Raw genomic sequence first — 27072 nt, 5'->3', positions numbered from 1 at the left:
AAAAGGCGAACACGTCGGGTCAAGCCTCATTATCATAAAACATGCCCCCTCAGACAAATTTGAATTAGGCGCCCTTACACCCACCCGCTTTAGGCTACGCAGCCGTAACTTAGCAGGCAAGTACATTGTGAATCATGTACTTGCCTCCCTAACTTACGGCGGTGTAGCTTAAATGCCTTAAGCTACGCCGCCGCAAGTATGCGCTCGCCATCCTGAATCTAGCTAAATGTATCATCTGAGGCTATTCACTTCACTGGGTAAAAAAGAGGGTTTACATTCACTTAAGGTAGAATTACTGCCTAGCACTAACTAGCCTTTAAAATATCCCCTACTCCCTCCTGCTACATATGCTAACTAAACCGTGTCAAAAAGTGTATATTTACTTGTTTTCAACTCGCTACAGTCATGAAGAGTATCCCCTAAATATAACAGTCCAAGTCAGGAATGAAGCTGAAACCTCCATGGGTATTACCATTCAGCCAAAGTAATACTAAATTCTCTGTTATACTTACCTGCCCTGTGCAATGGTATTGCACAGAGCAGCTCAGATCCTCCACTTCTCAGGTCCCTCTTTAGCACTCCTGGCCCCTGCCTCCTGTTGAGTGCCCCCACAGCAAGCAGCTATGAGGGCACCCAAGCCCAGCCACAGCTCCCTGTGTGCCTTTAGACATGGAGCCATGGCCCGGCCCCACCCCTCTCTCTCCTCATTGGCTCATTGACTTTGATTGACAGCAGCAAGAGCCAATGGCCCTTCACTGCTGTCTCAGCTCAGGAGGGAGAGTCCCGGGCATCTGAGTCTCTTGTGCAACATCGCTGGATTGAGATGGGGCTCAGGTAAGTATTAGGGGGGCTGCTGCACATTAAAAGTTTATTTTATCTTAATGCATTAAAATAAAATAAAAACTTCTGCCTTTACATCCATTTTAAAAGGAGACATTTTCTAGCAGGGATTTATGGTATGGGGCTCCAGTTCAGGCATGCCCTCTGCTTCCTTGGTCAAAGATGACTCAAATGAAGTCCAATACCTTTCATTACAGCAGGGCAGTTCCTTTCTTAACAAGAAATTGAAACAGCTTTTTTTTATTGAATACAAGAAACTTTCTAAGATAGAATTATCTACCTTTCATTATTGTTGTTATTCCAGGAGAGAAGTCTCTGAATGTACTTTTGGACTCTGCAAGTAAGGTGAGTAAAGTTGTCACTAAAACAGCTTAGTAACAGTCAGATCTCCTCTCACTTTGTCAAGATTTTTTCTCACCTACCGGCTTCTCTCAAGGAAAAATAATTGAGGATAAACTTCCTGGTGGAAACACTAAGGCTGTGTACACACGACCGGTGCAAACTGATGAAAACGGACTGAAGTTCAGTTTCATCGGTCCAAACCGACCGTGTGTACGGCCCATTGGTCTGTTGTCCTTCGGACAAAAATGAAAGAACTTGCTTTAAAATCGAACCGATGGTTAGTATACAAAAGCATCGGTTCAAAACCTGTGCATGCTCAGAATCAAGTCAACACATACTTGAAAGCATTGAACTTTGTTTTTTTCAGCACATCGTTTTTTTTACGTCAGTGGTCATCAACCCTGTCCTGCAGGGCCCGCTAACAGGCCAGTTTGCAAGATAACTGAAATACATCACAGCTGATATCATTTGCTCCTCAGTGATTGCAGTATTCTAGACTGCATCTCCCCAAGGTAATACATAAAACCTGGCCTGTTAGTGGGCCCTGCAGGACAGGGTTGATGATCACTGTTTTACGTCACCGCGTTCTGACCCGGTCGGTTTTTTTAACTGATGGTGTGTACGCACATCAGACCATCAGTCTGCTTCAGTGAACCGATGAAAACGGTCCGTCAAACTATTCTCATCAGATGGACCGGTCGTGTGTACGAGGCCTGATTGCAATATCCATACCCAATATATCCAACACAAGAAATTGCTCTGCATGGCTCTGTTTTAAAGACAAAAAATAATGATTCATAGGAAATTAAGACTTTCAGTGGCTAGCTATTTCATTTAGAAATAATATTTTTGTGAAATTATTGTTCAGATAATAAATATTTTGTGATAAAACAACAAACTCATGCAGCATAGAGAACTGACCTTTATGTTCATTCTAACGTCTGCATTTTTCCTGTATCACATTATGAGAGAACATAACCACAGACTCTGCTTACCAAAACTGGTTAAAAAAATAACTTTTAATCCTCTACTTTTGTGTATAAACTTTTGCTCTTAGTCTATCTTGCCATTCCATATGCTGCTATCAAGTTATTCTTCTTTCATGTGGTCTGGAAGCGCCTTTCATTTGCTTTTTTTGTTTGTGGCTTTTTCAGTTGGGAAAAAGGCTTGACAGCCACCCCTAAACATAGTGAACCTAAATATTATATTTGTGTGTATAATACAACCACATAAAAATTGGTCCTGTAGCCTTTATGTTTGTCTTGAACTTCCTGAAATTAACCCCTTTTCTAAAAACTATAAACGGAAAAAAAAATATGCATTCATTCTGATTCATTCCAGCAGTCTGCTATGCTTACTATAGCTGCACAGGATGGATACATTAAGGATACTGTACTAGGAGTATGTTTATATGTTAAGATACGATGGCCATCTAGTTGGTTGTTAAATGAGAGAATTTACATTTTACGCACCTTTTCATTCATGACCCACATGTGTACAAATGAAAATTATCTAAATAAAATTAAAAATTCCTATAAGGCCGGGTACACACGAACAAACATGTACGGTGAAAGCGGTCCGTCGGACCGTTTTCACCGTACATGTCTGCCAGAGGGCTTCTGTACGATGGTTGTATACACCATCGTACAGAAGTCCGCGCGTAAACAATACGCGGGGCGTGTCCGCGTCGTCGCCGCGACGATGACGCGGCGATGACGCGGAGACGTGGGCGGGCCTGCCATTTAAAGGCTTCCACGCATGCGTCGAAGTCATTCGACGCATGCGAGGGACGGCGGGCGCCTGGACATGTACGGTAGGTCTGTACTGACGACCGTACATGTCCGAGCGGGCAGGATTCCAGCGGACGGTTTTAAAACACGTCCAGGAATATTTGTCTGCTGGGAAAAGGCCCGGCGGGCAAATGTTTGCTGGAATTCGGCCCGCTCGCGCCCACACACGACCGAACATGTATGCTGAAACTGGCCCGCGGACCAGTTTCAGCATACATGTTTGGTCATGTGTACGGGGCCTAAGACTCTCAATACCCTAGCAATCAGATGTGATCCTACACGAATCTAAACCATGCAATATGACTTCAAACATCCATTTATTTTTATTTTGCTCCCAGCCAATACCATACCAGAACAACACGTTGAGTAAAGGTAGTCAAATTCCTTCACCCCTTGTCCCCTTGCTTCCCTTGACAGAAAATTGGCTGATATCAGGACTGACAAGGGAGACAGCTGGATCTCTCTTGAGTGCACAGCCTCCACCACTCCTTAAAAGATGTTGGGGTGCTTAAAAATATAAAGTCTATTTCTGAAAGGGGAGTGAAATAAAAAAATTTAAGCCAGCCTGACTAATTGGTATACATACTGTATACCTTTAATTAGAATGTTTATCTGATTAGGGTTGCTTTAATGTACACCTGTTATAAACCTGGGTGGTACAAACTGAGCATTTGGTTAATAAAATGCATAAATAAAGGTAACTGTCCGTTAAAATCCCATATGGAAAAAGCAGTAGTTTTAAAGGAAGCTGAGGTTAAATCCATAATTCACCATTCCTTGTCATATTGTTCTTGGTCTCTTCCAGCGTCTTCTTTTTTTATGAGAAAGTTGTTCTTTGCTAACTGATAGAAAAGCTTGAAGGGCATCAGGGGAGATAGCCAAGCTTGGCTTTTACAGATAACTAAGGATGCATTACTGCACGTTTACCGCAGTATATTGCAGTGGGTTATTGGCATGGAATTTTTACTCATCTTCTCTTAGCTTATCGAAATCCAAAAACAATAATTTAAACATGTATATAGTAAATATTGCAGCTTACCGGTCCCCAAATTGGTTGCATTAATTTTTTCATGCTTTTTTCTTTACTGTTTGCCTGGTAATAATGGAAATAACAAGACTTTCTGTTCCTGGGTGATGAGCTGGACATATTTATATATAGGCAACTCCTATCCTCATATTGATTAGTGGTTCCAAATTAATAATAACTACTGCAGTAGGGAACCGACACAAAATATACACTCAGCATCTTTCCAAATATTTTATTACTAAAATCTTGTATATATTCCCTTATCATCCCCACCAAGAGCTTGCATACTATTGCTGTTAAGCTAACTGGTCTGTAATTCCCAGGGATGTATTTTGGTCTCTTTTTAAATATTGGGGCTGCATTGGCTTTTCTCCAATCCACTGGAGATCTGGCTGGGTGTGTGATATGTTTACTATGATGAAAATAGGTACTAAGTCCAGTTAAAAAAATCTGGTCTTTCTGATAGCAAAAGCTGGCTGCATGGTTGCATGCAATAAATTCATGAATTTTTGGAAATACTTATGTAAGAGTAATAAAATATGTTTTCTGATTGATTAGATTGGAACAAAAATGGTAAAAAAAATTGACATTATAAAGGTAAGTGTGGTCATTCATCCCTTTCTGTGTGCAAGAGTACTGAAAATCTACCTGGTTGTTGTTAGGTGTGAAATATAGAAGTTATTTTTCATGTATCTGAAGATGTGTTGGCTCTTGATATCTGATATTATATTTGTGTACTGTGTGATTCCGTAGATGGATTTAATAATAGCTTAAAAAAAAGTAAAATTATATATTACATTTTACATTGATTTTCAATAATTTTTATCTTAACCCCAATAATTTGAACAATCTTGAAGTTTGGAAACTTAGTTTGTGAAGAATCCCACATATTTATTTTCTTTAATTCTATGACACATATTCACTATGCTGTGCAAACTGGCACTGCTGTGTCACACATTCCACAAAACTTGCCTTCTAAATTACAGTAGTGCTAAAAGGAGGAGTTTCAAAAGGCGAAGTGAGAATCACTGCTTTTAAGCAGCAAGATACCATGGGATATGTATTCCTTAGAATATAAAGGTAAACCAAATGAATAAGCAAAGAAGAAGCTTCAAAACATTTCAAGGGATCCAGGAAGTTGTTGAAAAGATGAACAGCAGACAGGAAAAACTCACAAAATGAAAGGAGATAGTTCAAGTAAACTTATATTGGATTGCTAGAAATATTTTTTATTGTATTGCTAATACAAAGCCAATGTTATAAAAATGTAAGTGACTATTTTGACCACGGAACATCTTTAAAGCTCCATACACACTATCAGTTTTCCTGCAGGTTTTTCTCTTCAGGTTTACCAAAACCATCTAATATGAGGTCAAACCTTAAGAGTTTCAATTTGTATGCAATCAGGCAGGCCCTTGCACTACATGGTTTTGGTAAACCTAAAGAGAAAAACCTGCAGGAAAACTGATAGTGTGTATGGGGCTTAATTCTTTGTTCATTGGAGGAGACCTAGAGGCTCTAACTTTATTTTAGTATCATACACAGCATTTTTATTAAGGTTAAGTAGAAAGGCCTTTAACTGTGGGATATACACTGTAATCAAATAACCCAATTTAAGCCAAAATGATAAAACTCTGTGTCTGCATATATTGAGAAAACAATGGCCTGCTTGCAGTATTGCCCTTCTTTCATTTGACTTTATCAGCGTGCACAAAAACAATGTTTCTAGAACCAAGGAAAATTGTCTAAGTTGCACTCACTTGCATGAGGGGATAGGAAGGGGCACATGCTTGTCAAAATGACAGTAAATTTGAGCTCTGCCCTGTGGTGGTGATGCTCCTAGAAAAAACATCTCCCTGGTGTCTCATGTTTTCTTTTTATCCTTAGAGATTTTTAACTTCACAGCTTATTATTCTAAAATCTACAGAATTTCAGCTTTCATTTATTTAAAGTCTCTTTATGTTGATGTACAAGGAGGGTTGTAAGATATGAAGAAAAGACTAGTGCTTTTTTACTTTGCTCTAAAATACAGCTCAACATCTAGACTGTTTGGCTACTTTGCCATGGCTTTATTTATTTTTTACTCTGGTCAATCTAATATTCTGTGCACTGTCAACTGTGACCCATATTATGGCAGCTGTGGGGATTTGGTCTTTTATCTTGTGAGAACCTGCTTACACACCTAAAGCAGGAAAACTGAAATGATGGAAGATAATATAAATATATGATTATTAAAAATGTATAGAAATTCAGAGGAAAAGAATGTAGACTTTTCAGTGTGTGCAGTGCTTGGGTTTGGTTCAGGATGTTTTTTCTTGAGTAGTTCCACCACTTTTCTTCTCTTAATTATTTCATTTAAACATAAATTTAAACATAACATTAAAATGTATATTTCAAATAAATAATAAAAATGTATAATTCTTTCACTTCCTTTACACTTGACTTTCATTCATAAATAAACATATGCATTCCTCTGATTGTCTAATGTAAACGCATCTGGATGATATCCGCAGTGTAAGTTAGTTTCTCTTAACCATGCCTATTTCCAGACTTTCCTCTGCTGTTCTTAATATAGCCAATGTCAAAAATGAATACAAATGTCTTTCTCTTTTAAAGTGATTTTGAACACATATTTATCAAATGTAGGAGACAGCTCAGACCGTTGTCAATTGGATCAGTTGGGATTGACTGTGTAGAAGTACATGAATGTCACATTTTGTTTTCCACATTTCAAGATCTAAGTATGAAGACAAACTGTTTTAGCACACACACAATAAAGTACTACAAAATGGTCTGTTGCAATCAATCAAAAAGGAGCTTTGATCAATTCTGTGCTAAACTATGGCTTCAGTGTGTTAGGGTATTTTTTACATTATTTGTTGCATTATTGATGTTATTAATAGTAAAGTTACATATAATATGAAGTGGCAATGAACACAACTTAAAGTCTACTTTTTCCACAAATTTATAAATTATTATATAACCTAAAACTGTTGACCCTTCCAGTGACAAATCTTTGAAAGAGTGGATTCCAACTTAAATTTTTAAGTTGACCAAACCAATTTTTTTTTAAATTATTACCTGAGAAAAGATAAATCAATGGGACTCCTGCTGTGTACATCTATTTTTATTAAGCCACTGACTCCAACTAAATGTCACCCAGCATCCAAGTGCACAGCCGATGTGTTTGTGTTTAGATACTGGGAGCTTATAAGTAAAAAAAAAAATTACAACTTTTCCTAGATTTAGGTTTTGGCAAAAGAGACATTGTAAAATAACGTAGCCTTGTCCAATAGTCCTTGCTAAGAAAAAAAAGATTTTTAACTTACCATAAAAAAAATTATTGGAGTACATTAAGGAGCACAGGGAGAAGTAAGTCAGGCATATTGTGTTATTCTGCTATCTTTAGAAAATTTGGCACCAGCAACAAAGCTATAAAGACAGCCTGGTATAACTCCTCTAACCCTCCAGTTAAACCAACGCATTTCGAATATCTGTAAATTATCTTCATCAGGGATACCTATGGCCATCCTGTAATGTAGAAAAAGCTGCAAATAATTTGCATTCCACATCCATACATCATGTTGCATAATGCCAAATCTTATCTCACATAATGACTCTGCTAGTCTCCATGTGGAGCTCAAAAGCCCTCCACCCAGCGGGGAACTTATAAGATCACCCAACAGGACCAGTTTAGTTCATATATATTGTAAGATTGGGGTTATTAGACTCCAGCGATAGATGCGTTTTCCAGTGAGTACGCCAGTCCAGAACTGAGGGCCAGATTTTTACAAACAGCGGCGCAAATTAAGTTACTCAAAACGTATGTCATTTAAGTTACGGCGCCTTAATTTTGTGTCGTAAGTGCCGTATCCACAGCGCATTTGCGCCCCAAATTGCGCAAGCGTAACTTAAATCCAGAGGCGTAAGGCGGGGTTATTGCAAGTGGGAAGGAAGTGGGCGTGCTCCATTGTAATGAGCCGTGACCCCATGCAAATGAAGGGCCGGCCGTACTGCACATGCGCGCACGAATCTGCACCTCACTGGGCATGTGCAGAACTTGACCCGGCGCAATCAGTGAGATAGGAAAAAGGCCAAGCGTACTTAGTTTGAGAATCGCCCTGTGTATAAATAGCCCCAGACAAACACACTTCCCTTGCAAAAGTACATCCCTGTGTTCCCTTTTCCTAGAGCAAGTTGCTTCTGCTCTGTCGTCTGTTGGTGTGTGTTGGTGAGTTTAGTGTTAGTTAAAAGATTTGGAGGAGTAGTAGAGTGTAGTAGTTGTGTGTTTTTTCTGATTGTATTTTGTGTTTGTTTTTTCTGATTGTTTTTTTTCTGAGTGTATTTTCTGTTTGTTTTTTCGGAGTTTGTTTTTGAATTTGTATTAGCTGTCTGCTTGTGTGGTTTGATTTTTGTGTTTGTTTGTTGTGTGAGTATTTTTGTTTGTTTGTTGTGTGAGTATTTGTGTTTGTTTGTTGTGTTTGTTTTTTGTTGGTGCTGAGTGGTGGGTGTTATGGCACCGAAGCGCAGGAAGCTGAATTTTTCGAGCACAGAGAAGCAGATACTTGCTCGGGCCATTGCCCTATATGGGCGTTATCTGCATGGCCCTGAGAGCCGGAACACCTCCCCGGCCAAGAGGAAGGAGATCATACAGAAAATCACAGATCAGATCAATGTGGCGGGGGGGGAGACGAGGACCCCCAGTGGGATACAAAAGAAGATCAACGATCTTAAGAGCCTGGTCCGTGACAAGATGGCCAAGATCAATGCCCATGCCAGGGGCACTGGAGGAGGCGCACCCTGCCCCATCAGGCTGAGTGAGGAGGAATGGGCAGTGGCCCGGTGTTTCCACCCACAGCAGGTGGTGGGCCTGCCTGGCTTTCAATCAGATTCTCCTGTGAGGACAGGTAATTTTTGGGTTTTTCTATCTGGTGATTAGCATGTGTGGGTGGGGGAAGGGAAGATGTTCCAAGTGTGTGGATCCTCCAACCTGTGAATGTTTTGTGTCCTCCACAGATGGCCAGGAGGTTGCTGGGCCATCAGGCCAGGAGGTTGCTGGGCCATCAGGCCAGGCTGCACCATCCCCAGGACAACAGGCTGCAGAAGAGTCCCAAGAAGGGCAGGAGTCCCCAGGGGAGGGGAGTGGCCACACCTCCCATCATGAGGAGGTTGAGGGGGAGGATGATGAGGGGGTGGAGGCTGAGGATGAAGATATGGACATTGCCAGGGAAGTCCTTTTGGCCTCGGATTTGTTGACCCCTGAGGCTACCCCTGAGGCTGGCAGCAGTCAGGCCACCATCAGGGGTAGCCCCTCCCACTTCTCCCCCAACAGGCCTCAACCCACAAGGGTCTCTCTCTCCCCTCCTCCCAGGCCACAAGACTCGGCTGCAGGCAGGATGGCGACCCATGAGACCAGGGGGGTGGCCGAGCGTCTGCCGGCCAATCTGCAGAGGGACAATGCCCAGCAGACCCGCCATCTGGCTCAGATCAAACAGACTCTGACCCAGATGGAGGACAGCCTGGGCTTAATTAAGGAGTCACTCTCTGATGTGGCCACAAACTCCTTGGCGGTCATCACATGCTTGTGTGACCTGCAGACCGCCACAACAGGCGTGGCCCAGGAGGTGAGTGCCCTGACCCAGGCTGTCCAGGACAACACCCGGGCTGTCCAGGCCAATACGGCTGCCCTCACTCTCAGTCTGACCAGGATAGCAGTGGCCTTGGAGGGCAGGCCAGCAAGAGGACAGTCACCAGGGGAGGCTCCTCCTTCCCCTGCTCACCCCCCCAGGAGGATCCTCCTTCCCCTGCTAACCCCCCCAGGAGTCTCCCCTGGTTGGCCGTGGCCGTGCCCGCTTATGCCACCGCCGTTAATTTTTGGGGGTACTTTTGATTTGTTATTTTTATTATTTGTTTTAGTATACTGTACTTATGATTTGTTTTATGTGTGTGAATGATGTATGAATGTGGGGGTGGCATTCCTGATTAAATAAGGGTGTCACCCTCAGTTTTGGTGGAGTGGGGATCCCCAGGACCAGGCAGAAGTGATCCCAGGTCCATGTGAATGGTGTATGAATGCACAGTGACATAATTGGAGCCGTGGCGTGGCGTTACTGCTCCCAAGTACCATTGGGGGTACTTGGATCTAATCCAATTAGATGTGCATGTGATGTGTCTGTGCTAGGGACCACAGTGGGTGTGCATTCATGCATTCTCATTGTGCCATGTTTAATGTGTGTGTTTACTGTGCAAAGATGCCTTCTGCGAGGCGTCTCCTGGCTGCTGTTCCCTCAGAAGAGGGGGTACCCTGGGTTAGGGGGGGAATGTCTGTTTCAGGGGTCAGGTCATCACGTATGTCAATCTCCAGGCCCCTTCTCACTGCGAAGTTGTGCAGCATGCAACATGCACCGATGATCTGGCACACAAAGTTTGGGGAATACAACAGGGTACCAACAGACTTATCCAGGAATCGGAAACGTGACTTCAGGAGGCCAAATGTGCGTTCCACCACTCCACAGGTACGTATGTGTGCAGCATTGTAGTTTTCCTCTCCTGGGGTTTGGGGGTTCCGGTATGGAGTCATAAGATGGGGTCCCAGTGCATATGCAGAGTCACCTGGAAGGGAAAAGACAGAAGGATGTTAGTCATGCATGTGCCCCTTGTGATGTCTGCATCATGGGGGGGGACAGTCATACCTGACACCCATGTCACTCACCAACCAGCCAGCTGTCCCCATACACGTTCTGTTCCAATTCTCTGGAGATGTTGCTGTGACGGTATATGTAGCTGTCATGGCTGGATCCTGGGAATTTGGCACAGACGTGCCATATGAGGCATTGGGCATCCACTATCACCTGTACATTGATTGAATGCCAATGCTTCCTATTGCGGTACATGTGCTCTGTCTCATGGGGGGGCTGTAGTGCCACATGTGTGCAATCAATGGCCCCGATGGTGCGTGGGAATCCTGCAATTTTGAAAAAATCGGTCATTGTGTTCATTCGCTGGACCTCCTGGGAGGGTTTGAGGATTTGGTTGGCCATGCATCTCAGGATTGCAGGGACAACCTGGTGCACACATCTGCTAATGGAGGATTGTGACATCCCAGCCACACCTCCACTTGTGCGCTGAAAAGAGCCAGTGGCAAGGAAATGGAGTGTTGCCAGTACCTTGATCAGTGGCTGCACTGCATGTGAGCATTGTGTTGGGCTGGTGAGATCATCCTGCAGGATTGTGGTTATTTCCATGATGGCTTCACGGTTGAATCTGAAGTTGCGATACACCTCAGAAGCAGCCATGCCAAACACATCTAGGCGTCTGCGGTAGATCCTCTCCTGTGCCCTCTTCCTCCATTCCCTCCTCCTTCTTTGTGCCTCTAAAGTCACTAGTGCTTACTAGTTATGAGCATGGATGGCCCTGGCATGTTGGCATACAGATTGTAGTCCGGCAAGTGTGTGTGCTCAGCTCTTCCTTAATGGTGTTGCTTTAGCTGACATTTACACGGCTGGTGTAAAATTAGGGCTGCTTTTATAAAGTGTAACTTCCTGCCGGGAAACTAACAGAAGCGCACAGGGCGTAATCTACGCCGCACACACTTAATTTTGTGGATCGCCTTATCTCCTTCATTTGCATCTTTGCCTATCAAAACAGCGGTGTGTCTAGCGTATTTTGCGTGCGAAGAAGCGCCGGTGTAATTCTTTGAGGTAGGACGGAAAAACCTGTTTTTCAGGCGTATCTCGTTTTGAGGATCAGGCGCAAAGATACGCGCGGCGCAAATTTCAATTACGCCGCGCATCTCGAGTTAAGTCGGCGCAACTGCTTTGTGAATCTGGCCCTGAGTTTTTAAGGGCCTGGTAGCCCACTTTTCTTTAAAAGCACAAAAGTTCACAAATACATTAGCAGCCCTCGCAGGGGGTTCCACCATTCCTGCATCTTAAAAAACTCAATAGATTAGCCTCCTGGTTTTCACACTTGCCATCCGGCAGTTCCAGGCCTTTAGCTTAGGCCTAATAAGTTCTGTTCCTCAGAACAAACAGTTTCCTAGGCATAAGCTCAAACCTAGCTTTCTCCTGGTAAGCGTCTTGCTGATCAATCATCAAAATTACATCTGCCTCCTGCAGACATCTCTGACTCCTCTCAGAGAGATTGGGAGTCCACCTGACTCCCATGCACAGACTTCCTGTCTGTTGGGTGGAGCCCTGAGCTATAGTCAGGTCAGAACTAAATAGCCAAACACACAGCTGTGCAATTAGTGCGTCTTTCTCTCCAGAATATGGTGTAACCCAGCAATCTTTCACATAGCACAGAGTCCCACCCTCACAATATATATATATATCTATATATATATATATATATACAGTATCTCACAGTGGGTGTACAGCTTGCATAACAGTGTACATTTGCATGCCCCCTTCAAAATAACTCAACCCACAGTTATTAATGTCTAAACCGCTGGCAACAAAAGTAAGTACACCCCTAAGAACACAGGTAAACTGCACTCAATTATAATTTGGATAACAATCCTCTGCTCCTCTAGACTCATAGATGTCCACTCACAGGAAGAAAGGGGAACTTACTATGAGGCTAGGTTCACACCTAAGCGAATTGAGTGCGGTTTCAACCGCATCCAAATCGCAGGACATTTTAAAATACATTGTTTTCAATGAGGCTGGTTCACATATGTGCGATGCATCCGCACTGCGCATTGCCTCCAAACCGCGTGCGGTTTTTATGTCTTGCGGTGCGGCTCAGGTGCAAATTCAGTCCCATTATCTTCTATGGGTACGCATCTAAATCGCAGGTGTGTTGCGGTTTGAACGGAAGTTTTTTTTCCTCCTCCACCACCTCCCCCTTTTCCTAGTTCCTCCTCTGTCTGTTTCATGCTGCTGAGGTGAGTAGCCATGTCCAAAAAACGGAGCAAAAAAGTCACTGCTAAGGTGAAGGACTGTGTGGATTCCGAGGAGCTTATCCGCCTTGTCAGGGAGAACCCACAAATCTATGACACCCGGCATCCTAAATATAAGGACAATGTTTTGAAAAAAACTACCTGGGTTGAAATTACCAAAAGCCTTTTGCCAGAGTGGAGCATGTGCTCATCCCAAGTTCAAGCTGACAAAGGTAAGTTTGATTTATTTTTTCATTCCCTAACTTCTTAAATTATAATTCTAAGTAGACCCCAATAACTACAGTGCATACCGCCCACAAATCCAGAGCAGGCCTTTATCCAAGCATGCATTCTGTGAGGGCATGTAAAGTCTGCTAACCCATACCATGCCACATGTTTTATATCTTGGCATGGTGTTCCTAATGCACCCTGTCCCCGTGTTGCTGGTGGCACGTGACTCATTCCCACACCCTTGGTCATTGTTTGTATGAGTCTGCGTGTGTCTATCACCAAGATATGTAAACTCACTTTACCAAGTATGTTTGCAGATCCTTGGGGGAGTGACTATCTGTATTTGTCATCCTATTGTGACGTTATTGGCCATGGTGGTCTTCCAAAGACATCATCCTCTGTACAATGACACCCAGCAGAACACACATAACAGTGTCACCAAGCCAATTTTTGGTGTTTTTGTCCAATTGCAGGTAGAGAATAACTTCGGAGTCCTTAATATTCTGCCAAAAAATAACTTTAATAATTTTTTTTCAAGCTGCATTCAAATTACACATAGTGACATTTTTAGCTTAGTATTTTATGTTTTAATATTTAAAGGGCCATATATTTTAATGACAACACCACATTTTTTGGTTTTAAATTGCCTGCATCTGCCAAGGTAACTCGCCAGCTGGCGATAGAAAGTAATTAAGAAATTGATCTCGAATCAATTTCCCACTGCTAGTGCCCCTAGTCAAACTCCACTGTGCCGCCTCCATGTTATGCATCATGGAATCCTCATAATCAATTCCATCACGTTCTCGCACATAGTTGTGCAGTGCACACGCAGTTTTGACAGCAGAGACAGCATGCTCCAAACTGAGATTGATGGCGGTGTGCAATATTCTCCATTTATTGGCAAGAATTCCAAATGCACACTCTACTACTCGACGTGCCCTAGTGAGCCGATAATTAAATATTCTTTTATCATTGCTCAGCGCTCTACTTGAGAATGGTCGAAGAAGATTTTTACCAAGGGCAAACGCTTCGTTCCCTACAAAAACAAATGGGAGGGCTGGCTCATTTGTTCCGGGCAAGGAGGAATCGTTAGGTAAATCCAGACTATTCGCCCTTATCATTCTCCCAAATGTGGAATGATTAAATACACCAGAATCCGAGCTGCTACCATAAGCACCCACATCAATATAAATTAAATTATATTTGGCATCTACCACTGCCATTAATACAAACGAAAAATATTTTTTATAATTAAAAAACTGACTCCCACTATCAAATGGCCTCAGGATGCGTATGTGCTTGCCATCGATGGCTCCCACACAGTTTGGAAAATTACATCTCTCCCAGAATTCATCTGATATCTTCAACCAATCTTCTTTTGTAGGCTTTTTGAAGACCAATGGTTTTAGTACATTCCATAAAACAAGGCATGTTTCATGTACAATGCCAGATATAGTTGATTTTCCAACTTTGAACTCATAGTGGAGACTTCCAAATGAATTTCCTGTAGCTAGGTACCTTCAACAAATAAGAAATATTAAATATTTAGTATCTTCTCTTTTTTACAGTGGTATACATCAAGAATCGTTGGCGAAGCATGCGTGATGCCTTCAAGAAATACAACAAACATCTAAGAGAAGTGAGGAGTGGCTCGGGGGCACCAGCTAGAGTACCCTATATGTATGCAGAGGACCTTGCCTTCTTGAAACCACTCATAGAGATGAGAGAGTAAGTTATCCTCTACATCATCTATGTATCTTGACTATATATTTTGCATTAGTAATGTTTCTCTTTTTTAATAAAAACAGGACCGAAGCAAGTTGGGACGAACAGGATGTCCTGGAGGATCAACCAGAGAGCCAATCTGAGGCCCAATCCGTGCCAGCAGTTTGCATTGATCCAAATGAGGAAATACCTGAAATGCCACTTGGGTCAGATCTATGGGTCACAAACCCAGAGACTGACTCTGGATTGCCTGAGCCTATGCCTGGACCCTCCTCAGCTCCGACAACCATTGCGCGGCCTGCCAAAGTGGCACGTAAGCGAACGCCAGTATCGCAGATGGACATAAGCGAGCGTCTTCTAGAGATGTTACAACAAATGGCTGGAAAGGTGGATGCTTTCTTATGTCCAGCTACAATACTGGCGCTTAATTTTGTACCATTGATCAAAAAAGTTCTACCTGAGAGATATTTAGAAATGCGAACCACAGTAGAACACGTTCTGCAGTCATTTACAGTGCCAAGCGAGCAACATACATTGAAAAGGCCATATGTAACAAAAGAAACAACACACATACACTTACCAATGTCAGGCCAGTACCCAGACCCAGGAAACCAACCTTACCCCTATGTTCCTCCATCCTACACTTCAAGCTTTCAGGAGCCAACTTCAATATATGAGGTACAACAGAGGCGAACTGCATATCCCATCCCATCCCCAATCCCTTCAATTATGCCACAAACACAAATGCAGGGGATGTATGTGCCACAGCAACATGGGCCTCAGACACATGGGCCACAGCAACATGGGCCTCAGACACATGGGCCACAGCAACATGGGCCTCAGACACATGGGCCACAGCACCATGTGCCTCAGACACATGGGCCACAGCACCATGTGCCTCAGACACATGTGCCACAGCACCATGTGCCACAGCACCATGGCCCACAGCACCATGGCCCACAGCACCATGGCCCACAGCACCATGGCCCACAGCACCATGTGCCACAGCACCATGGCCCACAGCACCATGGCGAGTCTAGCCATGCTTCAAGCACCGAGATTGATGAATCTACCTCAGCAAGTCAATACTCCTCAGACACACCATTATTTCCCAAAACATATCAACATCTCTAAAGTTTACGTTATGCCCACAGTAAACAAGCATGTGTGCATATTTTGAATCAAAGTTTAATCCAAAGGTAAACTTGAAGGCAAAGTTTTTATTTTTTATATTAGTCCAAGCAAATATATGTTGTCTATTTCTTTATTTTTGAGAAAAAAGTAAAAAATAAATATATTTTTGGGCATCTTATGTCTGGTTGTTCATTTCTAAGTACAGATGTTGGATAGTTGAACCCAAAAATGAATACATGCTTCAACATAAATTTGAAAATGCACATAGGTGTGGAAAAGTACCTTAATGTGATTAATAATCTTTGTGCAGGCTGGATGCTTGCTCTGAAGCATGTGTTCTGGCGCTCCAAACTATGGTACGTTAGTCCTAACAATTCATCAAAACTTAAAAAAAAAAAAAAAAAATGTTTTAAAAATTTAATATGGAACAATGGAGAAAGAAAATGTTTAGCAAAATTAACTAAAAAATCACCTGGTTATTGACATGCGTGTATAATTAAAAAACTTGTCCTCATGCCCACGGAGATCTTCATATAATATCATGAACTGCCCTCTTTCATCCCTATTTGCAATGATAGGATGAACCCAGTATCTTCTTCTTCTACTCCTCCTTCTCCTCCTTTCAACTTCCAGCAAGATTGCTGCTGTTGCAGCAACAACTGTAGGCATGATCATGGGCAGGGCAGCACACATTTCTTCTGAAATCCAAATCCAATTCCACACTATACTGAATGCTCGTGAAAAAGGAAGAGTCCAAGAAAGGTCACTCCCTTTTATTACCTACATCATCACACAGCTAACAATGATTGGCCCTCACCAAAAACGCAGCTCAGATAATTATATAAACCGCAGTTGATCCGCAGAACACCCTCTAGAGAAATTCGCAACGGGAACGCAGCTCAAAAACGCAACGCACTAGTGTGATTCCGGCCTGAAAATGCAAAAAAAACTGTTGGCAGTGGCACAGACAATCAATTCTTAATGAGGAAGCCGATTGGGTGAAATGCATTGGGGCAGATCAGAATGACATTGACATCACTTCTGGTTTGCCAATTGCTGGGCTAAACTACTGTGGAATGCTAGTCAGCTTTTATGACAGGTGGAGTGGCTGCAATTCCCTCATAGTATTGAGTATTGATTTTCTGTGCCATAAAATGTGGAGGGATTTTTAACAATTTGAGGGAATACTTTGGAGGCACACCATTGGAATAGATAGGGAAAATCTTTAGGATGTTTAATATAATGATGAGAGAGTGCAGTTTAAATTACAAAGGAGAACAGAGGGGTTCTAACCACCATTTTTTATGGTGGGTGAATGGCAATTGTATAGGGTTTAATATTCCTATTCTTTTTTTTGGAAAAGGGGTAGACTACCTTACTGGTTACGGGGAAGAGTGAAAGTTCTCCATAAGGCTGCAGCTTTATAGTGAACTTAGGAATAGGTTTTAACAATGTCAGGTTGTAGGAGACTACTATATTTTTAAGGTCAGGTCCTGCCTGCTAAGCTCCAAGACCCTCTGATATCACTGCACAATATATATGGCTTGCCTTGTAAGAAGTACATATACAGTGTTTATATTTTGCAAAAAAACTGTACATTATATGTCTGCATGTATTTATTAAAATGAATTTCTTTGCAATATTGATTGGATTACACTTCTGTAATGCTGGGGTCTGTGTTTGATTTTAAAAATTAAATTATGCTGCTTTATTGACCATATAAAAGTTCATTTATATGAAATTCCTATTCCCTATATATTAAAATCAAGATGTCCTCTATTACTTGGCTTTCATGATTAAAGGTATTCTATGCGAGGTACTCCATGTTGACCTTAGATTAGTTTTAACAGATATACCCTTGTAGAGATCAGTGCATGATAAACTCTGATATAACCCCTATCACTGCTTCAATATAATGAGAATTACAGACACAAGGGATTAAATTGGGTTGCAGCCAATAGCTGCAGCCAAGAGAAATCAAAACATTAAATTTGAAGCCTAAATTATTCCCGATTTATCCACAGACATTAAGCCAATATTGTGATTTTTAGTTTGTAGGTTGCTACACAGTGTTTTTTGTTAACCATTTGTGCAATTGGGGGCTGAAATCTGAGGGTGGAAAAGAAGCAACTGGGAAGAAAAAAACAACAAGATGCAATTTATTATAGCTTTTGAGTGTGCTTAAGTAGATGATGGTAAATATTAATTCGTTGTTTCTGTGCCAGAATGCTTTTCTTTCCTTCAGTACTCCAATGCATATGTAAGGCATGTCTAAATTTGATGTATTGTGAAACTGAACTCCATTAAAATAAACTCCTAATATGAGTTTCATACCCTGTTTAAAAAAATACATATAAACATTCCAAGAGTCTGCTGGCCAGTCTGATAATCGCACAGGTACTTTCTCTTCTTGTAGAGGCAACGGTGATCAGTCTTTTTTACTGAACGGAGCAATGCTAACTTAATAATGTATGACTTTTAGGCAGAGAAAAAAAACACTGCCAGTGTATCCAGTGTATCCAGTGTAGGAGCAGCAGAGTTTTGCCAGAAGAAATGGTTAAATAGCTACACGTGACCAAATGCGTCTAAACTCTTGGTACGTTTAGCGCTTGAGCGTTAATTCATATCAATGGGCAGCATAAATTATTATTCTTCCCAATTGAATTAATTAACACCCAAGCTCTTGAAGTCTGTAAATGCAGCTAAAGCTTGTAAAAGCATCAGCTTTTACAAACTTTAGCCGCTTGTAAGGGGAGGGAAGCCAGCAGCAATGCGACAGGGGGCACAGGGGGAAGCCCAGGCAATTGGGGAAATATACACAGCACGCAGTAATAAGGGTGGGCCCAGGCACACCTGGCACACCCTTCTGTACATGTCTATGTGCATATGCAATATAAAGTAAACAAATTTACTTTTCACAAGTGTCAGGCTTTTTTTCTGCCAAAATGCTGCTGCCAGGAGGAAAAGTTCCTAGGAGAGTTTTCAAAATGTCATGTGTGCATGAGGCATTAGAAGAGACACGCTAAACTATTTAATTGTTGTGTAAGACCTTTATGGTTCTGGAGATTTTCACCACTCAGGGACAAATTATTAATAATCCTAGAAGCTTATTTCTGATTAAAGGTTGTTATGCCAATTTTATTAGATCTGCCTATGTCAATTTCAAGAGGTAAGATTGCTATTGGAGTGAAGGCAGTACCTTCATGGTGATAACATAATATTCTGTAAGACTGGAGGACACCGTTTTTGGTTGATGGGCAAGTGTAAGAGGAGTGAGTATGCAGGGGAGTGTATAGAACGTGAAAGGAGTAAAATGGTATGAAAACATATAGCAAATAAGAAGGTGGAAACATGGGATCTTGAATTGTTCTATTGTGTCATTGAGTAGACAAGTAGGTTACTCATTGTTCACAAGTAATTTGGGAGCTTTAGTCACAAAGCATCATTAAACTTCTAACACTCCTAGCACTGTCTAAAAAATTGTCAAAGGCTATCCACTTAGTTTACTTTTAATATTTACATATAATAAATTATATTTTAGAGAAGCCATTGAAGTCTAATTCAGAAGAGTTTTAACTGTGCTTTTTGGGATTGCTGCACGCACACTCTTGCCTTGTGATACTTTATCTGAAACCCCACCTACAAAAGACTTTGTTTGAAACATTGCAACAATTTGGGCCTGATCATAACTAAAGGCTCATCTGTGACAGATTAAATAATTATCAAATCCAGTTACTATTAGATGCATATGCATAGGGGTGCGCAGCCTATTGCATTAAGGTGTGAACCCCAAAGCTCAAACACAAATACCTTTCTGTGCAGCCTCAGCTGCACTGGGCAGTAAATTAATGGGATTGTGTAATGTACTAAGTGGCTTCCTGTTTATTAAAAAAACTGAAAAATTGTAAACATAGTTTACTATGCTTCAGTTATGAACACAGTGAGTGTGTGTTTACTGTGTTCATTTAGAAAAGGAAGAGGCACATTTGGCAACCCCCCGCACACGCCTATGTGCATATGCAATATAACGTAAACAAACTTCCCTTACCTTCCCTGACTGAGCCAAATACTCCTTCATTTGTGTGTCACATGCACCCCCTCCCAGACACTGCAGCTCACACTGAGAGGGTTTTAGCAACAGAGCCAGTGCTGTCACCCAGAAAGCAGTAAACAGAGCTAGGTGTAACAAGGTGTAAAATTGCAAGTGTTAGGTTTCTGAATCAGTGGTGACAATGCTTATATCCATGCCCTCTAAAACATTTTTTTTAATAGCACTGTAGTCCAAGCATGCACAGCCTACATGAAAGTGGTAACTCTGCTTAAAATGCAGATGTAGTGCAGCAGGGTTACCTCACTATCACAGGAAACTGCATTACCTGGAGTTCACTGGCAGGCCCATCAGGTATGTGTAATGCTTTGCAGGGGGAGAAAACCATAAGTGCATTTATAATCAAGTGCCACAGCACATTTCTTTAATGGGATTCCACAGTTCTACTTTAGGTAGTAGAGAATATTCACTTAAAGGGGTTGTAAACTCTTTACAACCACTGTATGCTACAGGTAAGCCTATATTAAGGCTTACCTGTAGCTACCCAGGATATCTCTCCTATGCCTGCACGGTTTAGGAGATATCACTGTCCCCTGCATGTGCCGATGTCATCGGCACATGCGCACTAAAGGAAACTGAAGCAATGGCACCTATGTACAGTTGCTTCAGTCCATGTGCCATTACCGGCGGCTCCCGCGTGCATGTGTGGGACGTCATCGCGGCTCTGGCCAATCACAGCCACGATACCCAGAAGTAACCCCTGGGAGAGATGTTACCCCCCGGAGGGGGGACAAGGACCGCTGCGGGGGCTTCGATCTAAGGTAAGTAATTCATAATGAGCTAGTATGGTTTTTTTAAGATTGGGTTTACAACCCCAAACTGTGTTTACAAAGCTTAGGTCACAGATTATTTTCCTATGTGCATGATGTAATGTCAAAAGAATGAAAAAGGTCTCCCAAATTAAACTTTGTAAACTTTACTACTCTACTACTTAATGTTAAAGCAGTGTTCGATTGTTTATTCTTCCTCTTTGATCAGATATAGCTCCAAATACATCCACACCAAACAGGTTCTGTAATACCATGATATTAGGTGAATGTGTACTTCTGCGCTTGCAATTGCCAATAAGCCACATGTGTGCTCACCAATTACGTAATATGGACTGTGTGTGGCCCAATGTACTAGAATACACTAGTCAACAAAAGTTTTGCAACTTGTCTGTTTGACTCAAGTAACTCAAACACACTTTAAGGCACAGTGGTCAAAACCTAAAGTAGGTAGCTTGTGGAAGCTAGCACTTAGAATTTACAATAAAGGTCTGCACACCACTATTATCTGCCCTATTTTTAACCAATTATAAAAGAGGGTGCTTAAACGCCAACACAGTGTATCAACCTGCTAGTACAGGAATTTTGAATGCATAGAGTAAGCACAACACATACCAAGAATGCTTTTACAATAAAGTTGTATTCAGCATGTAAGCACTATTATATAATAGGTACAATTATTCAAACGTGTCAGTTCAGCTCAAGCATAATACAGCAAAGGTATTACTACCCAGTTACAGTAATTCAAATTGATATCAAACAAGAATGCATGTACGTACAGTAGGTGAAGTAAACACCACCTGGTCATGTAGCAGCTGGTGTTCAGAAATACATACAGGAATTCAGTACAAAGGGTAGAATGATGGGAAAGAGAGTACATCCAGACCCTACTGTAAGGAGAGTGGAGAAGGAACTCAGGGCCAGATTCTGATACATTTACGTTGCTCCACGGCAGCGTAACGTATCCCATTTACGTTACACCGCCGCAGGTTTATAGCGTAAGTGCCTGATTCACAAAGCTCTTACCTGTAAACTTGCGGCGGTGTAATGTAAATCCGCTCGGCGCAAGCCCGCCTCATTTAAATGGGGCGGGCACCATTTAAATTAGGCGCGTTCCCGTGCCGAACGTACTGCGCATGCTCCGTCGGGAAAATTACCTGACGTGCATTGCGGTAAATGACGTCGCACGGACGTCATTTGTTTAGACGTTAACGTAAATGGCATCCAGCGCCATTCACGGATGACTTACGCAAACAAGGTGATTTTTTACATTTCGACGCGGGAACGACGGCCATACTTAACATGGCTTAGAACACCTAGGGCTCAGCCCTAATTTTACGCGGCGTATCTCGAGGGAAACAACGTAAAGTTAGATTGACGGGCAGCGGGGACATTCAGGAATCGCTGTAACTAGTCATTTGCATATTCTACGCCAACCGCAATGGCCTCGCCACCTAGCGGCCGGCCTAGAATTGCATCCTTAAGATCTGACAGTGTAATTCAATTACACCTGTCGGATCTTAGGGCTATCTATGCGTAACTGATTCTATGAATCAGCCGCATAGTCAGGACGGGCGGATCACAGAGATACGACGGCGTATCAGGAGATACGCTGTCGTATCTCTTTTGTGAATCTGGCCCTCAAGGTTTTGGGGGTGTTAAAACACCAATTCTCAGTCAATGCTGTGAGTCATGATTTATAATTTCATAGTTTTATTGTGGGTGTCAATGTCAATAACATCTAAAGGGGGCTGATATGTAGTGTACAATTTGCCCAAATGACAATCTTCCACTACATCATTGTCTGTCTGCTCCTCCCCTTATGTCTAGCCTCAAGTTCTGCCTCTGATATTAATAACACTTGAAGGGCCAAATACTGTATATATTATTATTTTGTAACTCTTGAAGACATCAGGCAAAACCCACGGAGATTCCAAGTATGACATTATTGGCCAATACCATTCTTATTTTCTAATAGCCTTGGCATTCTCATGTAATTCTGGCTGAAGGGGTAATTATATCACAGGTAGCATTCTTAGACCTGTTGTCTCCAGAATGACAATAATTTGTACTAAACAGAGTAGCATAAATTTCATCATTTTATTTCAGAATAAAATGTTAGATTTCCCTAGGGTGTTTGATACTCGGAAGTTATTAACTGCCCTATTTTTTTCAGGAGTGGTTGAAAGTCATTAGGAGTCGTTTTGCTTAACAATTCACCTTTATTGACCTCTGACTGGGCCAGCTCCTGTTACATTAACCTTTGCCCTGCAGCCCTCTTAAACACAACACTTTCAATCCTTGTCTAGACCTCCGTATAGAGTCTGTGCAGGCACATAATAGGTTATTCTACAGAGCACTAAAAAGAGAAACTTGAATGCAAAAGCTGTTTAACAATTGAATATCATGCAATAATTCATGTTTGTTTAATATATTTGGTTTTGACCTTGTTTTTTTTACATATATGTTTTATATATTATTTGCCATAGAGTCACATTTTCTAACTATAAGTGAAAAAATAAATAGTATTCATAGTGATAGCTTTTCTTTAAAAATTGCCTGCTTTAAACTTTTGAGGTTAGTCAAATCATGTTAGTTTTGTAAAACATTTTTTGTGAACTAAAACAACAATGTAAGTTACTATACTCTCAGCTGCAGTCTTATGCCTTGTACACACGATCGGAATTTCCGATGAAAAAAGTCAGACGGAATTTTTTCATCGGATATTCCGACCGTGTGTGGGCCCCATCAGACTTTTTTCCGTTGGAGTTTAGAAATAGAACATGTTTTATTTTTTCCGAAATTCCAATTGTCTGTGTGGAACTCCAAAGGAGAAAAAACATGCATTCTCAGAATCAATTAGATGCATGCTCGGAAGCATTGAACTTAATTTTTCTTGGCTCGTCGTAGTGTTTTACATTACCGCATTTTGGACGGTCGGAATTTGGTCTGACAGTGTGTATGCAAGACAGCTTGAACGGATTTCCGACGGAAAATTCCATCAGATTTTATTCCAACGGAAATTCCGATCGTGTGTACGGGGCATAATAGTATCCTTCACATTATCATTGGGAATTGTTTTTCTTTCTCAACAACTAATTAATAACAATTAATATTAATAAATTACAGCCAGAAAAGAAAATGAAATGTAAACATATAATAACACAAGCAACATTTAACAACTGATGAAGAAGAGGGTACACAAATAATGGTGACCTTTATTAACTGAATAAATACAAATGCAAACTTTCATGGCCTGATGAAGAAATCTAAGTAGCCATTGTGGTTCCATTCATTCTATTGGAAAAAAATAAGTAGGCAGAAAGAACTGGAATAGAAGGTATCAAGTAAACAGAATATTCAATTACCCTTTTCAGATCTTTATGAACAAAATAATGTAAAGGGGCTGAAGTAAGGACTGTATGGGTATGCAGAAGCTAAATTTCGACGGAACCATTAAAAGCAATTAGTGTTCTTCAGTGGCAACACAATTTTAGGTGGCTGACCCTGCAAGAAGGAGTCACAAGAAAAACATGAGCCTTGCATGCAAATTCTCTATATAATAGTAATAAATGTATTTCAATAAAAATTGAAGACTCTTTTTTTTATCCTATCATATTTTCAAAATGCAAAGCTGATTGTATTAAGAGATTTTTCACACAATAATAGATAAACATAATAATAATTAAAAGAAAAAATGTATCTCGCGCCAAATGTGCAATTAAACAAAGAATTAAACAAAATATGAGCTGCACCTCAAAAAAACAGTGGATACCACAGCTGCAAAGTGGATTAAAAAAACGGGTGAGTGCGCTAATAGCTAATAAATAAAATTATAATCAAAAATAAATTAGCTGCCATCTTTTGAGCACTTTTGTGGGTGTCCTTATCAGTCGGTTAAGGTGGACCATTAACAGCTTTTATCACTGGATATTATTTCACTGGATGTTTCGTGACAATTGTTGTGGATCTTGCAGTACACTACAGTTCTATGGACTGATAGCAGCACATGAATTTATTGAATTTATGTTATTGTGATTATTTGTGGAATATTGTTATTATATTCTTTGTTTTTCACCTAATGATCACTAATTATCAAGTATATCTATTAGGCACATGTCACATTGGGGACTAGATGATAACTTGTTTTTTGAGATATTTAGGTTATATTAGGTAGGCTGGTGTTTCACTTGCTGTTCATTTATTTATTAATTTATTTTTTTAAATAATTGTATTTATTAGCTATTAGCGCACTCACCCGTTTTTTGAATCCATAATAATAATAAACATTGTCATATTTTTAAAGAAAATGGCAGTTCATTAAAATATATGTAAAATGCAGAGCTTTTTTTCTCAGAAAATAGGTGCAGGAACTCAACCACGACCCGTTCAGATTTCACAAACAGTAGAAGGGTCTTAAAGGGGCATTAAATACCAGAATTGCATTACATACAGAGTGCAGAGTTCAGGGGGTTACAGAGCTGTCACTTGTAAACACAGAAACCAGACTTCTGTGTTTACAAGTGATTGTGGTGAGCAGAACCAAAGGGTCTGAGCCAAAGGTGGTGGAACTGAGTTCCCCCAAGTTCCCCCTAAAAAAAAAGCCCTGGTAAAATGAATCGTTAAAATGTCATGAAATGCACAGTATGCATGTTGGTGTGCTGCAGTGCTGTGCATTGTTCTGCACTGCATTTCTAAAAATGGAACATGGACAAAAAAAATTGTCTATTCTGGTGCACTGGTATCCCAATTATTTAAATAGACTGCCCTAATTCAACACACTGGAATGGACAGGTATGAAAATTCACAAAAAACACCATAGATATTTCCAATGCATTTCATCAAAGTGGCAACCTTTTACTGAAATTTCGGGTATACGAAAACTCCTAATTTTGCTTATCCCTAATCAGTACACACTATGTGTAAAACACAATTTACAGAAGAGTTTTATATTAATTTGTAGCTAACTGTTCAATGCACCCACATAGAATTATTATTGGGTCTGTATACACCCTTTTGTACAACTGTCAACATACATAAAACTTGTCTCTCTGGGACCTTTTATTTCTAAGTATCTACAAAGGAGGCCCATTTATATTGACATTAAGGACACATTAACATCATTAAATGAGAGCCCACTTTATGTTAACGGCAAATGTCACATTGATCAGCAGCGATAAGGAGAGAGTGTAATCTAAACAGTGATATCTGGGGCCACATTATTTGCATTTATAAAGAGGAGAAAATAAAAGCACAGGCTAAGAAGATTTGTATACATACGTAAGGTTGATGCACCATCTGTTCCCACTACAAACTTTTCAGTCTCCTATGCATTAAGATTTCATTTTATGTTCTGTTTATTATTTTGAAATTGAAGCACAGGTCGTTAAGAAGAAAAATAATGAAATTTACAAGTGTTATTATAAATTGAAGTGACTGGGTAATGGTAGAATGAAGATGACTTGAAAAACATAAATGACAAGTTATTATCGTGATATGTATATGAGAAACCACTCTCAACTAATAAGAAAGTGGTGGGGGTCGATGTAGCTTGTCTCCAGAGATTTTATGAATTGCTGCATCACAGTCAAAAGTCAAGAATTGAAACAAGTGCTGAAATGATTTGGTGCATAGCATCAAGGTTAATTAGAAATGTACCATTATTACCAAATTTTGCACCAAGAAATTCCTATTGAACGATTAAATGATGCATAGAAACAAGATAATGGGAGTAAAACATACAGTACTTTATAAAGACTTGCTTTTGGATAATATGCCCACCAATGATTCCTCCAACAAACTCTTTCGATTCTAGACTTCCAGTTACATGTAATACTGGGATATTTTAAATGATAAAGTTAACTAGTTAATAATGTACTGGAGAAATCTTTAACTTTGTACAACAATTTATCTATGAATGGAAACTAATGGATGGAGTCAGACCTTGGCTTCTTATATATCTTGAATACTCCAACAGCCAAATCTTACTGATATATATCCTGATTCCTTGGTTCCTGTCTATTTCGGAGTTTGGGGTGTTTCTGCCTCCCATTGCATTCTGCTGAATACAAAAGAGCAATAATCATCATTGTCCGCAGCAGGTATGCAGACTGAGGAACTCAAGCATATATATATTTTGCCAATAATATTACCTTTAGAAATATACATTTGTTAGGTAGTTTAACTAAACTAAAAATCAGTTTTGGGTAGACTTTTTGATATCAAAA

The 27072-nt window shown here is 40.7% G+C and overlaps 1 protein-coding gene across 1 annotated transcript; it reads left to right on the top strand.

Annotated features, from left to right (window-relative positions):
• Window positions 1–14616: 14616 nt before the first annotated feature.
• On the top strand, window positions 14617–21096 carry LOC120944425. The gene is made up of 3 exons (XM_040358485.1): window positions 14617–14839; window positions 14920–15627; window positions 21057–21096. Exons 1-3 carry the CDS (start codon window positions 14709–14711, stop codon window positions 21094–21096), a joined length of 879 nt encoding a protein of 292 aa, XP_040214419.1. The 5' UTR covers window positions 14617–14708.
• Window positions 21097–27072: the final 5976 nt, after the last annotated feature.

This window comes from Rana temporaria, chromosome 6 (genome assembly GCF_905171775.1).
Source record: "Rana temporaria chromosome 6, aRanTem1.1, whole genome shotgun sequence".
Classification (NCBI taxonomy): Eukaryota; Metazoa; Chordata; class Amphibia; order Anura; family Ranidae; genus Rana; species Rana temporaria.
Note: the sequence above shows the minus strand (reverse complement) of the source record. Positions and strands in the feature narration are given on the sequence as shown.

Excerpts from the sequence above, each read along its gene's own strand:
- LOC120944425 (XM_040358485.1), top strand. The coding sequence starts at position 14,709 with ATGCGTGATGCCTTCAAGAAATACAACAAACATCTAAGAGAAGTGAGG. Across the intron at positions 14,840-14,919 it reads CCACTCATAGAGATGAGAGA|GACCGAAGCAAGTTGGGACG; the intron begins GTAAGTTATCCT and ends TAATAAAAACAG. Across the intron at positions 15,628-21,056 it reads CATGGGCCTCAGACACATGG|ATATAGCTCCAAATACATCC; the intron begins GCCACAGCAACA and ends CTCTTTGATCAG.